The sequence below is a fragment of the Lagenorhynchus albirostris genome, chromosome 1, assembly GCF_949774975.1.
Source record: "Lagenorhynchus albirostris chromosome 1, mLagAlb1.1, whole genome shotgun sequence".
NCBI classification, from domain to species: Eukaryota; Metazoa; Chordata; class Mammalia; order Artiodactyla; family Delphinidae; genus Lagenorhynchus; species Lagenorhynchus albirostris.
This window is the reverse complement of record NC_083095.1, coordinates 27626363-27642400: the sequence shown is the minus strand read 5'-3', so window position 1 is coordinate 27642400 and position 16038 is coordinate 27626363. Positions and strand designations below refer to the sequence as shown.

At 39.5% G+C, this 16038-nt stretch overlaps 2 protein-coding genes across 6 annotated transcripts in view; one reads left to right on the top strand and one right to left on the bottom strand.

Annotated features, from left to right (window-relative positions):
• EIF2B2 (eukaryotic translation initiation factor 2B subunit beta) overlaps positions 1-13201 on the top strand; it is a 31802-nt gene extending 18601 nt beyond the window's left edge. For both annotated transcript variants that reach the window (XM_060135995.1, XM_060136169.1), the window contains one exon: positions 11188-13201. In XM_060135995.1, coding sequence (XP_059991978.1) covers positions 11188-11202 — 15 coding nt within the window. In that variant the 3' untranslated portion in view covers positions 11203-13201. The remainder of the gene's footprint in view (positions 1-11187) is intronic.
• The window catches only part of MLH3 (mutL homolog 3), a 28139-nt gene that overhangs the window by 1096 nt on the left and 11005 nt on the right, over positions 1-16038 (bottom strand). For 2 of the 4 annotated variants that reach the window (XM_060135488.1, XM_060135575.1), the window contains 6 exons: positions 11990-12061; positions 10596-10707; positions 9429-9588; positions 2506-2529; positions 2322-2400; positions 269-420 (listed from right to left, as the gene is read on the bottom strand). In XM_060135488.1, the coding sequence (XP_059991471.1) occupies positions 269-420; positions 2322-2400; positions 2506-2529; positions 9429-9588; positions 10596-10707; positions 11990-12061 (599 nt within the window). Of the gene's footprint in view, positions 1-268; positions 421-2321; positions 2401-2505; positions 2530-9428; positions 9589-10595; positions 10708-11989; positions 12087-16038 lie in introns of those variants that run through there. The other 2 variants (XR_009537780.1, XR_009537784.1) reach the window with 2 other exon arrangements.

Below are 16038 nucleotides of genomic sequence, written 5' to 3'. Positions count from 1 at the left end.
ATCTTATCAAACCTAGAGCCCGTAGGCAACAAATGTTCAGGATACATCAGTCTGTACATGTGGTAAACTTATAAAATACAAAGGCATCATATGTATAATGAGATACTTCAGCCTAAACTCCATTTTGAATTTGAGCTACAAGATGAAATGGTGAGACTTCCAAGAAAACTTCCAATGCATATTTTTCAAAACTCTCATAATTGGGAAAGGATTAAGACAGATTACATTTGGTTAATAGGAGCTAGTCTCCTGTTAGTCATTGCTCCACCTGTTTGTCCTGCTCCAAGTGGTCAATGTCAGCTAATGGCAGCATGGAGGGCCTGCCATGAGCACACTGGAAAGGCAGCTGGCACCAGGACAGAGCTTCAATAAGGCGACAGCTCTCCTCTAGGCTCAGGTCGTCATTAAACTTAATGGCCCCTAAACAAAAGACAGAAACAAGAGGGTATGGTGTGTACGGTGGGAAACCGGTGCTGGCCCTGGGGTCAGAGCCAAATATCTGGGAAGAGCAGCGTGGTTCTGAGGCTCCTTTCATGTGACTTTAATACTGCTTGAAATTGGCTTCAGGACAGACCTGCGCTCAGCTTTTCCTTATGGAGTCACTGTCTGTCTAATCCCTGTAGCAGGCATCCCTTAACTTGTTAGGATTTTGCCTGCAGAGTTTTTTCAAAGAGGCAAGAGCAATATTTTTGCCTACGTCTTAGGTTTGTGAAATCAAGGTCATCTTTCATCCAGAGCCAATCTATCACCAAGATCTCTAATTGTTTCCCTACAGTGTCCATTTTATTTGCTGCTTTTTTCTATTCCTAGCATAATCTTCTTACTCTAAACTCTCATATTGTCAGAATCTGCCTTTATGCATACATTAATTCACTCAGTCAACAAATATTTATTAAGTATACACTCTGTGTTGGAGGTGTGCCAGGCAGTGAATGAGATGGATGCCCTGCACCCCCATGATGCTTACAATCTAATAGGTGAGACAAGCATTAAACAGTTACGCAATAGTTTAAATTATAAGTACTATAAAATATAGAATATCGAAGAATATATAACCGGAAGACCAAACCCAGTTTAGGAGGCTCAGGGAAGGCTTTCCTGACAAAATGATATTTAATCTGAGATCTTAGGTTAAGAAAAACATGGCTAATTGAAGAATGAGCAGAAGGGCATTTCAGACAGAGGAGAAAGGCAAGCGCAGAATTTAGCACACAAGACCAAGACCAAGGAAGCAGGCTGGAATGTGAAGGGCAAGGTGGAGAGGGATGTGAGAAGAAACTGGAGAGGCAGGCAGAGGCTGGACCATGAAGACCCCTGCAGGCCACGGTAAAGAATAAAATGTTCATCCTATGAGCAATGGGTAGTCATTGTCAGGCTTTTGGTAGAAGAATGACATGCTCAGAGGAATGTTTCAAAAAGATTCCTCTGGGTGTTGAGGGAAGAATGGCTTGAAGGGGAGCCAGAATAGATGTGAGGAGACTAAGTCAGAGGACTCAACAGCGGCAAGAACTAGGGATGCGGCAGTAGAAACCGATCACATCGGAGACATTTAAGATACACTTTGAAGGCAGAGATGATGAAATTGGGGATGGAGTGCTATGAGGAGTAAAGATAGGATAAAGGGGGGAAGGAGTTTGTGATATTCACAGGAGACAAACTAATGAGCGACTGAGGTTACAAAGCCAGAAAAGACAGGAAGTGAAGAGAGGAGAAGGTTGATGGGGAGAGATCAAATGGAGGGAGGGTGTCTGGAGTGGACACCCCACCATGGTCAAATGATAGTTGCAGGGGATTCTGTGGCTGTCATGATCCCTAAAGTAAGTTCCTCCAATACCGTTTTCTATATTTTATCATATTGCGCTACTCAAGAACCCGCAATGATTCTTGCCCTCTGTATAAAGTCTAAAGGTTTTGCTGTGACCTTCTAGGTTTCTGTGTTTCCTCACCAGCTTAATTTCCTGATATTCTTTGCTGCTCCTCATATAACTAATTTATTTCTGCCTCTGGATCTCTGCACAGGCTATTTCCTCCCCTGTAGTAATCTCTCCCTTCCTCTGAATCCACGTCCCACAGCTCATTCAAAACTTGACTCAAAAATGCAGTTACTGCTCCACTCATATAAGTCAGTCTGCACTATGGTCCAATATATATGGTGGTATTTTGCTTTGTAAAAGTAATTTTTAGTGTACTGTTTCCTGATCCAAACTGAACCCTCCAAGAGGCAGGTGATAATCGTGTCTTCTACTTCTTTCATAACTGCTGAACCCTGCCAGCGCGCAGCACGCAAAGGCACTCAATAGCTAGTGTGTCGAGAGTCTTACCATGGCAGGCTTGGGATGCCAACACCTTCTGGACAGTCAGTGGCAAAGTCCCTTGGATGCCTCCTGTGGTCTGGAGTAGCTAATGCATAAACACATCCTTTATTAATGGAAAAGCAAATGGGACAATGGAGCTTTCTGTGTGCGGTGTCTCTGTGTGAAACCCCAAAATAAGAGAAAAGCTTACCTCCAATTGTTCTTGAATAAATTCCTACGAGGAGAAAAAGGAAAACAGGCATTAATCGATTGCTATGTTATAATAGCCCTTTGATAATTTACAAAATATTCCAATTTTCTTCTTTAAAATATGCCTCCCGAAGAAAAGAATTCCAGCAATATAGCACCTAGATGCAAATAATTTACTTGTTGTAAGGCACTTTGAATACGAAATACCAAGACAACTGAAAGAACTCTTACTGAATGGAGAATGTATTTAGCTACTGAAGCTTTCTCCAGAGATAGCTCATCAACTCATGAGGTTATATAACTGGTAGCCTAATGACTCAACTGAATAGCAGGGAGGTTTCTCACTAAGAGGCTCTCTGTTTGCATTTATAATCTTAGCTAGAACATGTTTAATACTGCACATAAACAGAATAAATACACGACAATCATCGATACAACTATGCACTCAGTATAACACTTGTTTAAATATCATAAAAATAAGTAGTCACGTAGTTCCCACAGGCATTTTTTTGTGTGTGACAATTCCCTTCAGGTCAAAAAGCTTGCTCTCTGAGGCATTTTGTTGAGAAATTTCTCCTCCTTTGCATATCTCTGTCCCTAGGGTAGCCTTTTCAATAGTAACATCCCTGCAGATGTTAATATTTACAAAAGGACTAAAGAAATTTAAAGCAGACACTATTTCGTGCTACTAATTTGTTTACCCTCTGGAGGTTAAAAACTGTTTTGAGATATGGCATATTTAATAATTTCTTTATAAGAAAACACAGGATTTCTTCACTCCTAGAAATGGCTACGTATAAATTAGCTTCCTGGGAATACCCTCGTGGTCCAGTGGTTAGGACTCAGAGCTTTCACTGCTGGGACCTGGGTTCAATCCCTGGTTGGGGAACTAAGATCCCACAAGCCAAGCGGTGCGGCAAAAAAAAAAAAAAAAAAAAAAAATTAGCTTCCTAAGATTACAACATGATAGACTTCTTTTTAAACCAGACTCAGAAAGTTCTCTTCCCGAAAACTTAGGAAAAACACTCTTTGATATAAACCACAGCAAGATCTCTTTTGACCCACCTCCTAGAGTAATGAAAATAAAAATAAACAAATGAGACCTAATTAAACTTAAAAGCTTTTGTACAGCAAAGGAAACCATAAACAAGACGAAAAGACAACCCTCAGAATGGGAGAAAATATTTGCAAATGAAGCAACACACAAAGGATTAATCTCCAAAATATACAGACAGCTCATGGAGCTCAATATCAAAAAAACAAACAACCCAATCCAAAAATGGGCAGAAGACCTAAATAGACATGTCACCACAGAAGACATACAGATGGCCAAGAGGCACATGAAAAGCTGCTCAACATCACTAATCATTAGAGAAATGCAAATCAAAACTACAATGAGGGACTTGCCCAGTGACGCAGTGGTTAAGAATCCACCTGCCAATGCAAGGGACACGGGTTGGAGCCCTGGTCCGGGAAGATCCCACATGCCGTGGAGCAACTAAGCCCACAATGGAGCAATGTGCCACAACTACTGAGCCTGCACTCTAGAGCCCACAAGCCACAACTACTGAAGCCTGCATGCATGCCTAGAGCCCGTGCTCCACAACTAGAGAAGCCACTGCAATGAGAAGCCTGCGCACTGCAATGAAGAGTATCCCCTGCTCGCTGCAATTAGAGAAGGCCTGCACGCAGCAACAAAGACCCAACGCAGCCAAAAATTAATAAATAAAAGTAAATTTTAAAAACTACAATGAGGGCTTCCCTGGTGGCGCAGTGGTTAAGAGTCCGCCTGCCAATGAAGGGGACACAGGTTTGTGCCCCGGTCCAGGAAGATCCCATATGCCGCGGAGCGGCTGGGCCCGTGAGCCATGGCCGCTGAGCCTGCGCGTCCGGAGCCTGTGCTCCGCAACGGGAGAGGCCACAACAGTGAGAGGCCCGCGTACCGCAAACAAACAAACAAACAAACAAACAAAAACTACAATGAGGTATCACTTCACACCAGTCAGAATGGCCATCATCAAAAAATCTACAAACAATAAATTCTGGAGAGGGTGTGGAGAAAAGGGAACCCTCTTGCACTGTTGGTGGGAATGTAAATTGATACAGCCACTATAGAGAACAGTATGGAGGTTCCTTAAAAAACTAAAAATAGAATCACCATATGACCCAGCAATCCCATTGCTGGGCATATACCCTGAGAAGCATAATTCAAAATGGGCAGGGTGGGATAGGGAGGGCGGGAGGGAGGCTCAAGAGGGAGGAGATATGGGGATATATGTATACATATAGCTGATTCACTTTGTTATTCAGCAGAAACTAACACAACATTGTAAAGCTATTATACTCCAATGAAGATGTTTTAAAAAAAAAAAAAGACACATGTACCCCGAAGTTCACTGCAGCACTATTTACCGTAGCCAGGACATGGAAACAACCGAAATGTCCAACAACAGATGAATGGATAAGGGAGATGTGGTATATATATACAATGGAATATTACTCAGCCATAGAAAGGAACGAAATTGGGTCATTTGTAGAGATGTGGATGGACCTAAAGTCTGTCATACAGAGTGAAGTAATCCAGAAAGAGAAAAACAAATATTGTATATTAACACATATATGTGGAATCTAGAAAAAAAAATGGTACAGATGAATCTATCTGCAGGGCAGGAATCGAGACACAGATGTAGAGAACGGACATATGGACATGGGGGGGTGGGAAGGGGAGGGTGGGACAAATTGGGGGATTAGGATTGACATATATACACTGCCATGCGTAAAACAGATAGCTAGTGGGAACATGCTATAGAGCACAGGAAGCTCAGCTTGGTGCTCTGTGATGGCCTAGATGGCAGAGGGAGGTGGGAGGGAGGTCCAAGAGGGAGGGCATATAGGTATACATATAGCTGATTCATTTCATTGTACAGCAGAATACAACATTGTAAAGCAGTTATGCTCCAATTAAAAAAATAAAAAGAATTTAAAAGTTTAAAACTTCAAAACAAAAAAGAAAATTCTCTTCCCTGCCTCATTTACAGACTAGTCCACCATACTTATAAATGAGCACAGTTACCAAGAGCTAGTTGGTAGATACTATGTATTTTTTAAAAGCCACATATTTTCCCAAACAAACCTAAATAGAAAGATGTCTCATAGTACCTGGCCCACTAACAAAGTTTAGTGTGGATACAGATCAAACCTAACTTCTTTGCTCTTCTCTCTTGTGCTTATGTATCTGGGACTTGTAAAACATCAGTCTGTAAGCATGGAGAAGGGGAAACGGATCTTATTCTCTATTCATTTCACATTTCAAATGTTCGATTTCAAATTGAACACTAATGCTAGATAATTTAATATTTAAAAGGCTCATGCATTAGGCTAGAGGATAGAACTTTACAGAAAGATGTCTTAGTGATCTTTCAACTGCTAGATCCAAGTAACTACTGCTTTTTCAAGATACCAGAACTGTTCCAGCTTCTTTCAGAATCAACAAAATCTCTCCTGATCAGCCTGAATTAACATAATCAAGACTTGCTGAAACCATAAGCCTTGTTTCAGTTTGAGGTAAACTTCTTGCCAGTACTCTTTGAAGTCACTTTAGGAAAAGTTTTCATTATAATTTTCTCATTAAATACTTAAGGATTGAATTACTATAAAAGATTCTAACAGATCCTATCTCTTGGATTTAAGACAATTTGGAGGAGGAGCCTTGGAGAAAATAAGCTCTGTTGGGAGAAAAGAGCGCTGCTGAAAGCCAAGCAGAGGTGGTCTGATCAAAGGGCAATTCTGGGAAGGGTAAAGTCAAGATGATCCCAAAGCTGGCATGTTAGCTGCCTCTTCCTCTCAAATGTCTTCTCACACTTAGACTACAAACATGCTCAAGTCTCTCCCATCTGAAAAGAAACAAAAACCTTTCCTCCACCTGTGTCCTGCCCCACACTTCCTGACACCCTTAACCTTTAGCTGTCGCCCCCATCTCTTTGGTATGTAGCCGAAGTCCTGGAAAGAGAGGGCTCCTTAGCTCCCCTTTCTCCCTTCCCTCACTCCTGACCCCCTGCCCACCCCTAGGAACAGATTCCACAAGGCAGGCAGTGTCCCCTGACAGCCAAATCCAACTCCTCAGGCTTTACTCTCCGGCCACTGTTGACCATTCCCTTCTTGCTTAAAACTTCCCTTGGCTGTGGCAATATTACTTTTCCCTGGTTTTCCTCCTCCTTCTCTGACCAAATATTTTCAATCATCCTTTACAGTCTCTTCTTTTCAGCAGTAGCTTTCTGGACCTTTGCCAAAACATATACACCCTGAATGCTGGTGTTCCACAGCCTCCATGCTTGGCTCTCTTTTTTTCTTCATATTCTCCCTGAACAATTGCACGTCTGTTAGACCCTTCTCCAGATTCTGATATTATCAAAATATATACAATTGACCCTTGAACAACACAGGAGTTAGGGGCACCAACCCTCTGTGCGGTAGAAAATCCTTGTATAACCTTACAGTTAGCCCTCCGTAGACGCGGTTCCACATCTGGGAATTCAACCAACCGCAGATCCTGTAATAGTGTAGTGTGTATTTTTTGAAAAAAATTCGAGTATAAGTGGACCCGCACAGTTGAAACCCATGTTGTTCAAGGGCCAACTGTATACTGTTAACTCCCAAATAGATACTACAGCCCTGACTTCTTTCCCAAGTGCTAGATCTCAAAGTCTGTCCATCCACTGGACATCTCCATTTGAAGGCACATTCAATGTGTCTAAACTAAGGCTCATAATCTAACTCCCTAGCCAGGTGTACTTCTCCTCCTCTGTTTCCTTTTTCTGTCAACGGCACCATCCCTCTAGTCATCTGAGTGAGAACCCTCAGAATCATTACTTATCTTTTCTCCTTTATCTCTTTTATATTCTTTTGCTCACCAGGTCCTCTTGATTCTACCTTTCAAATATGTCCCTCCTCTCCATTCCCATTGCTACTGACTTAGTCAAATCTTCATACTGTCTTACTTGCACCAGTGCACTAGCCTCTCAACTGCTCTCTACCTCAAATCTTTCCTATATCCATGTATCCCACACTTTATCCACTAAATCTATCTTCTACTTTTTATTTTTAAATATTACTAAAGTAATTCAGATTTCTGGAAAAAATGATAGACTGAGTTGATGTGGATTTTCCTGTGCTCCAAACAGAAAGAGCTAAAGAAGGAGTTAAGAAACCACAATGAATAAAAAAGGACACCATGAAAAACGAACAGATAGATCTGAGAAAGAGCCAAATAAAACTTCTGGAAAAAAATAACAGTCATTGAAATAAACAACCCAGTGGACAAGTTAAACACCTAATTAAACAGTAGATGAAGAGTGAACTTAGTTTACTGGAAGATAAATGAGGAAATTTCCCAGAATACATCACAGAGAGATAAAACCATGGGAAATATGAAAGCGAAGGCAAAAGACATGGAGAATAGAATGATAAGGTCCAGTAGACATCTGATAGCATTTCTAGGAGGCAAGAGAGAGAAGGGGGGAAGAAGCAATGTTTGAAGTGATAATAACTATATTTTCCAAATTGAATATGTAAGATGAATCTCAAGAAGGAAATCAAAATAAATCCACACAAAGATATATCATAGGGAAATGGCAGAACACCAAAGACAGAGAAATCTTAAAAGCAACCAGAGACAAAATCAGGCTACCTACAAAGTAATGATAATAAAATTGACAGTGGACTTCAGTAGCAAAAATAGAATGTCAGAAGTAATAGAATATTTTTGAAATGTTTGAGGAATAAATAAGAAAATGGAATTCTACTTTTAGCTAGACAATCATGCAAATGTGAAGGTGGAATAAAGATGTTTTCAAAGATATTTTATTCTTGGACTCTTAACAAAAGAACTTTTAAGAGATTTACTTCAGTGAAAAGAAAAATGAACACAAAGAATAAATAGGATGCAAGAAGCAATAATGAACAAAGAATGGAAAACATTTTGGTTAAGCTAAATAAACATTTACTATAAAATTAAGGTCTACCAGGGGAATTAAAGACAAGGTGGAATTAAAACAGGCAACAAAATGGAAGATGGGAGAAAAGTGGTACAAGAGAAAGGGTGGTAAGGTTTGTGTACGGTTTATGAAGAGAACAGAAGAACAAATTACCTTTAAACTGTGTTATATATGCAAGCTAAAATTCCCCTTCTAAACCAGTAGAGGGGAAAAAAAGAGAAATAAAGAAAACTCTAATAGAAAACAGGAAAGGAGGAAAGAAAAGACAACAAATACAAAATAAATTGTTTTAAAAAAACGAAACACGTCAGTAAAGTATTTAAAATGCAGTGCTAAAGTGTATTTTGCTCTTCTTCACTGGCTGCCTACAGGATGAAATGCAAACTATTCAGCTGAATATGGTAAATCCCTTTATGAGTTGGCCTTGACAACCTATCTAGCCTCATCTAGGCCCACCACTACCTTGTGTGTATCTTAATTCGAGCCATGTGTACTGGTAGTTCCCTAAGCACGGGATCTGCTTCAAGTCTCTGATATCTGTTATTCTGTCTAGAATGACCTTATCCCCTCTTCTGTACTTGGCAGGCTCCTACTGTTCTACAAGGCTTTTCCTGAAACAAACAAACAAAAAAACAAATGCTTTTCTGTGATAGTTTCCTTGACCTCCACCCTCCTGGGCACAGTAAATATTCTGTATTTCCATAGCACTTTTGAACATACCTCTGCTGGCCAAATTTCATTATAGTATAATTATTTAAATGTCCTTCTCCCTCACCTTGAGCTAATTCATCTTTGAATCTCTGGCACCTGGCACCCAGCAGGTTATTTCATAAATGCTTGTTGAATAAAAGATGAATATAGAGAATTTCTGAACAAAGTAGGAGGTTATTAGCACTCAGCAGTTTTCTCGGCTTTTGCAGCTGTGTCTTACCTCCACAATGCTCTTGGTCACAGTAGATCTCCCTCTTCGAAGTTCACTGGCTTCTCTTTCCACAAAACAGAGTGGTACTTTTCCTACAAGGACCAGAGAATCACTAGTGTCTGGAAATATAATTTTAAGGCCCAGATCTTCCAGATTTTTGTGGTAACACCTAAAGAGAGAACCTCAAATGTAAAAGAATTACTTCATTCACATTTCAGTATCAGTTCCAAATGCCTGATAGTTTCTCAAAAGCTGCCAAAAGCTTTAAAACGTACAATATTTTTCTCACACTCATGGTTGTTTATTTAGATTTTATTATCAAATTTCCTTTTTGAATTACAGTAACCTTCATTTTTTTTTCCTCTTTTCCGTTGAGAGAATCAATTTGTTTCTATGTCTTGTTCCTAAATGTTTTATTCTTCACTGAGGAATTGCTAACTTCCCCTTGCTGGCACTTAAAGAAGTTTGGCACAAATAAAAGGGTTAAGAATGTTTTGAATCAGCATTAAAAGCAGGGAGAAATTAACAGTGGGAGGAACTGAGAAGTCCTAATTAACGGAATGTAAATAAATGGATCTGCCTCTAATATAAATTATACCCCAGGGAAAAAGATTTATTGGCAGTGGCATATCCCAAACTTTAAATAAATTTAGAGACAATTCTCTCTTTTTTATTTCCAATAATTTGTGCCACCCCGAAGTAGGAAAATGTCCTATCTTGTGACTCATTGTATGATTTGCCCCCTCCTTGTGGCCTGGTGTTTTACTTTCTTCCCAGTATGATTATGGTAACAAAAACTAAGAATCTAGAATGTACCAAGGCAAAGCAGAATGGAAGCAATTACTGCAGTAACTTCACTTTCAGAAACAGCACAGCATAAATATTGACCGTTCCAAGAAATGGTGAGAGTACTCTAAGCCAACTGCTGGAAAAAATTATCAGGGAAACTCTATCCTATACTCAATAGCTGTGATATAGTGGAAAGAACAGCATTTGGAGTCAGACGACCTGCATCTGAGCGCCTGCTCCACCACTTAAAACTTGTTATGACCTTGAACAAGTCATGTAACCTCTCTTGGTCTCAGTGCCTCAACTGAGATAAGCAACAATAGTTATGCTTATACCCTGGCCAGAGAATGTACATTAGCAACATCACAACCTCATGGTGGTACTAACGATAAGAGTCTCCTTTGTTCCTCTGTCACTGTTATCTCTAGTGGAGGACTTATAGTGGAAGACAGTAATTTTTTTCGACCAGAACCTTGTGGCTGTTGCTTCTCATAGGAACCTATTGAGAGAAAGATGAATGGGTTAAGAGCAGGAAGTGAAGTCTTCCAGATTCAGATAAAAATGAAGACACAGTCATGGAATTATTATAATGCTTAGCAGCATGTTCAGTGTTCAGTTTTAGGCTCTGAATTTCCATTATTAAAGTCAAACTAGTAAATATCTAGTTTGTTTATTCATTTTAGCAGTATTTTCTTAAATAAGAAATATAAGACTTAATCTTACATTCAAATGAACAATGCGATGTTCCTGTAGATAGTCAACAAATGTGGTTTCAGTAACAGAGGCTGACTAATATGGATTACTGGGGAGATAAAAGGGGTTTACTTCACAACCCGGTGGCTCAAGAAGGCTCCCTCATTCTTCCAGAAGGATTTCCCAGGCTCTGAAGAGAATCAGTCAGTACTATTCTCAAATGGTCCAGGGCCTAGAGCAAGAAAGTTTTTCTAACACTTTTTATTGTATCTTTCCCAACTCTTAGGTCTTCATTTTATAAGGAAAAGTGAACATGGAAGTAACATCACTGCCATTCTAGTCCATGAAATACCTCCCTAGGTCCTCAACTAACTCTACAACATTTGGGTTTTTTATTACTTGACCACAGGAGTAAAGATTTTTCTGGTATTTTACACCTTGGGGAACAGACTGCCTCATATGAGAAAAATGGGTAGCAAAGATTAAAAAGCACATATTGACTTTGGAAGAATCCATAACAAATCAGTGATACAGGTTGCCTCTGGGGAGAGAAACTAGGTTGGATGAAGGGCAAGGGTAGAAAAGAGACCTTATTTTATTCCCTTTTGTACCTTTCAGACTTGAGCCTATTGGATTATACTACCTATTCAAAAACAAATTAAATTTTAAAATAAAAACAATATATTGGACCTTCTGAGCTGCTTGGTAGTCTCTGCCTGATGGACTGTGAAGGTAAACCAAGATCACATGGGCATGTGGAGGGGCGTATCTTTGTGCTGAAAGTTGTAATAAAGTAGCCTTATCTTTAGGGTTGATGATAAGGATACAGCAAATATGCCTTTGACCATGTGTTAAGACCCACATGTTTGAATTAGTAAAGTGAACTACTACCTTCTTTCAGTTATAAAAGAAGCCATACCTGCAGGCTTCAGCTTCATTTTTTCTTTACAGTTTTTTTTTTTCAGCTTCATTTTTTAAAACGTACAATTCATCTTTTTTCACAACAGTCACAGTTAGAAAAACTCTTTCAGGTACATTAACTCTGCTGGGGCGTCTCGAATCTTTCCTAGTCCTCAGCAGATCCTTACCAATGGTCAGCTGCTCCAGTCGGATGCGCTCATGGGCAGCATGCTGGTCCACCAAGACTAGCAGGTTTCCACCTAGAAGACCAGCAAGCACCACCGGCTTTCAAATTCTCAGGTCAAGATTAAAATAATCATGTTGCGTTGAGGGAGAAAAAGCTTAATTCAAACTATTTAACAACATGAGCATAAGAGAAGCATACAAACTGAGCAATAACAACTGTATCTTTTATTTCCTACAAAGTTAAAGTTATGGGAAAAACGAAAACAAATGTATCCCTGATGAAAAACTCTTTAGTTCATTAGTATTTCATTTCTAAAACATGGTGAAAGCCCTACATTCTTAATGTTTAAATACTGATTTTGCTTTATTAATTCAAATTTGATACAATGAAGGATCATTAAACCACACATTTTATAGTCAGCTGACCTTGATTCGCAAGCTGCCCCAGAACCCATGAAGCATTCTACTACACTTCAGATCACAGGTCAGCAAGATTTTTCTGTGAAATGCCACACAGTAAATATTTTAGGCTTTTGGGACACATGGTTTCTGTCACAACTACTCAAATATTCATTCTGAACCAAAGCTGCCATAGACACGTGAATATTGTAGCTGTGTTCCAATAAACTTTTTACAGACACTGAAATATTAATTTCATATAATTTTAATGTGTCGAAAAACATAACTCTTCCTTTGCTCTTTTTTTACTATTTAAAAGTGTAGTATACCTGAAACTAATGTAACACGGTAAATTAACTACAGGTCAATTAAAAAAAAAAAGTAAAAACCATTCTTATCTCCCTGGCTGTACAAAAACAGGTTATGGCTGGATCCGGCCCCCGGGCCACAGTTTGCCTAGCTTTAGACTCAGGCTTTGCAAACTTTGAACAGCAGACAAATCACCTGGGGATCTTATTAAGATGCAGATTCTGATTCAGTAGGTTAGGGGTAGGACACAAGATTGTGCAAGTCTAACAAACTCCCAGGTGATGTTATTTACAGACCTTGATTTTGAGTAGCAAGGCTTTACACTCTCAGGTACAAGAGAGAAGCAGAATGTCCTGACCCCAAAGCCAAACCTACAGGGAAATAAATCCCTTTCTCACTGACAGGAGGACTGATTCTCTATTACATTAGTACATCTTTTTAGCTTGTAATTTTATTACTTTTGGCCAAAGGGTTGAGGTTTATTGTTACTGATTATATTGAAATAAAAGTTCTCCTCTTGAATTTGATCAAACTAGATAATGCCTGTTTTTCCTATTTCTACTAAAGATTAAAAAAATTGTTTGTATGACACCATCAAATTCATGGCGTAAGAGCTACTGACTTGAAAAATAAAAAGATTATGATTTTTCTGACAGCATGTTCAACCACAGAACAGGCCCCAAAATATTGAATTTTAAACTCCTTTGAGGATAGGAGGAGTTGCAGCTGGTTGTGATGAATACTGAACATCCTGTATTGGGCAGAACAATGGAATAAATAATAAATTATGAGGGAGTAACCTCAAACTCAAAACCTGAGCCAATGTGAATCACCAAGAGTCAGGGACCCTACGAAATCAATCCTGCACCTGACTCTGGAGGAATGATTTATAGTCTACAAAATGTTCATGGTATTTTCCATTCATTGAATGAAGCAGAATATATGAAGGTAATTTACTCATGTCAGAGCTGTATTTTTGATATTCCAAAATAACAGAATAGAATCTTCATCAGGGCAAGAATTTTTGTCTGTTATATTCCTGGCATGTATAATAGCACTAGGCACATAACAGGCACTCAGTAAATATTTACAGAATAAATGAATGAATCCTTATTCTTTAGAGGATCATAACTGAACAACTGTATTTTATTATAGGTGGAAACATGCAATAAAAAATGCCATTATATGGCATTAATTTCACAATAATGTAAAACAATAGTATATTTATCCATTAAAAATATGTGCAAATATTAAAATAAAAGTAACTCAATTATAGGAATAGGTTGCTTTTGGTATTTGTGAACAACAATAAAAATACTTACATTTTGATTTCGAAAAATTCTTTATATAAAAGTACTCCTTGATGGCAGCTAACCAATACCGTAACAATCCAGAATCTCAAGAGAAATTTAACTGTCTGGAGATTTTGTGGCTACACCCGTCTCAGGTGCCATTAGTAGAGATTTTGGTGTTAAACAACAAAGAATTCCAGGTAATCAAAACTTTAGGGGCTTCCCTGGTGGCGCTAGTGGTTGAGAATCTGCCTGCCAATGCAGGGGACATGGGTTCGAGCCCGGGTCTGGGAAGAATTCCACATGCCGCGGAGCAACTGGGCCCGTGAGCCACAACTACTGAGCCTGCGCGTCTGGATCCTGTGCTCTGCCACAAAAGAGGCCGTGACAGTGAGAGGCCCGCGCACCGCGATGCAGAGTGGCCCCCGCTCGCCGCAACTACAGAAAGCTCTCGCACAGAAACGAAGACCCAACACAGCCAAAAATAAATAAATAAAAAAAAAAAAAAAAAAAAAAAAACTTTAGAAAACAATCTATTCACTTTCTAGAAGTAGTAAGACTACTAGAATTTGACCTTCACTAATTCTATATTTATGATAATTACGACAAAACTTTTGGTTACTTTACCTTTGATCTGTGGTGACATTTACTAAATAAATTTATACTGTAAACAAGATAAAAAAGAATATTTTGAAGTACAAAGAGAATGAACTGCTTTCAAACTTTAGAAGCTCTCGCCTGCAGGTCTACCCATCGGGAGCCACCTCCTCCAGTGGTGCTCAGGACTCAGCCACTCAGGCCTTTTCCAGAGCCTGACAGGATCAAGCATTCCTTGTAAATGGCTCGAGAGTCTCCCAGTTAAAAAAAAAGCCTTGCACCCTCACTCTCCTTAGTCCCTCTTCCATGTCACAGATTTTGGAGTCTCTCCTGTCCTATGTCTTCTCTGAAACAGCTCTCATCTGAAGTCCCTGACCTCCACTGTCTGGAAACCTAACAGATAATTTTGGTCCTCATCTTAACCTCTCGGCAGCACTTAGTACAAAGTCTTGGCTTTGCAACACAACCTTTGCTTGTTTTCTTCCTATTTCTGTTGTTTCATAACCTCTCTTGCTGGTTCACCCTTTTCTACCCAGCTATTAAATGGCGGAATTACTCTAGATTCAGAATCTCTCTTCCCCTCCTCACTCTTCATTCTTCTTCTAGGTGATAAAATTTATACACATGACTTCAGTGACTGACTTTATGCTGACAGCTCAGATTTAGATCTCCATGTCAGAATGCTTCTCGCATCCTAGACCTGTAATATTCCTGACACATTCTTGAACATTTCAAAGGGATTTCAGACTGCACTCATGATTTTCACCCTTCTTGCCTGCTTCTTCTCCAACCTCGTCGTCCTGCAACATCATCCACTCAGTTACATAGGTCAGAAAACCAGGAGTCATCTTTGATATACCTTCCCCATATCCAATCCATCACCAAGTCCTGCTGACTTTATCTCCTAAATATCTTTCTCTCTAGGTCACCCTGATCCCAGCTAACCATCATTTCTTAGATATTGCAACAATCTCCTAACAGTCTCTCTGCAGTTACTGGGACTCCATCTCGACACGCGCTCCAGGCTCCACACTGCAGCCAGAGCAGTATTTTCAAAATGCAAATGTGATGTGACATGTGCCGCTGCGAAAACAAACAATAAAAAAGAAAACAAAAAGCCTTCAATTGTTTCCAATTGGTGTTGGGAGGAAGACAAAGCTTGTAACTGGTCTTTAAGATCTGGCTGCAACCTACTTGTCTAGCCTGTCTCCTGCTCTCACACAAGGAAGCGCTTGCCCTGCTTCCTATCACTGAAGGAGAGGAAAGCACAAATTGCATATTATTCCCTCTGCCCAGAATACTCCTCCCTCCTTTCCTTACCTAAACTTATACTTCAGATCTCACTTTACCCACAAAACCTTCCCTGACCTCCCTACTAAATCAAATCTCCCAATACAGATTCTTACAGCATCTTGTTTCTCTCCTCCATAACACTAGAGTTAAAATTTTAATTG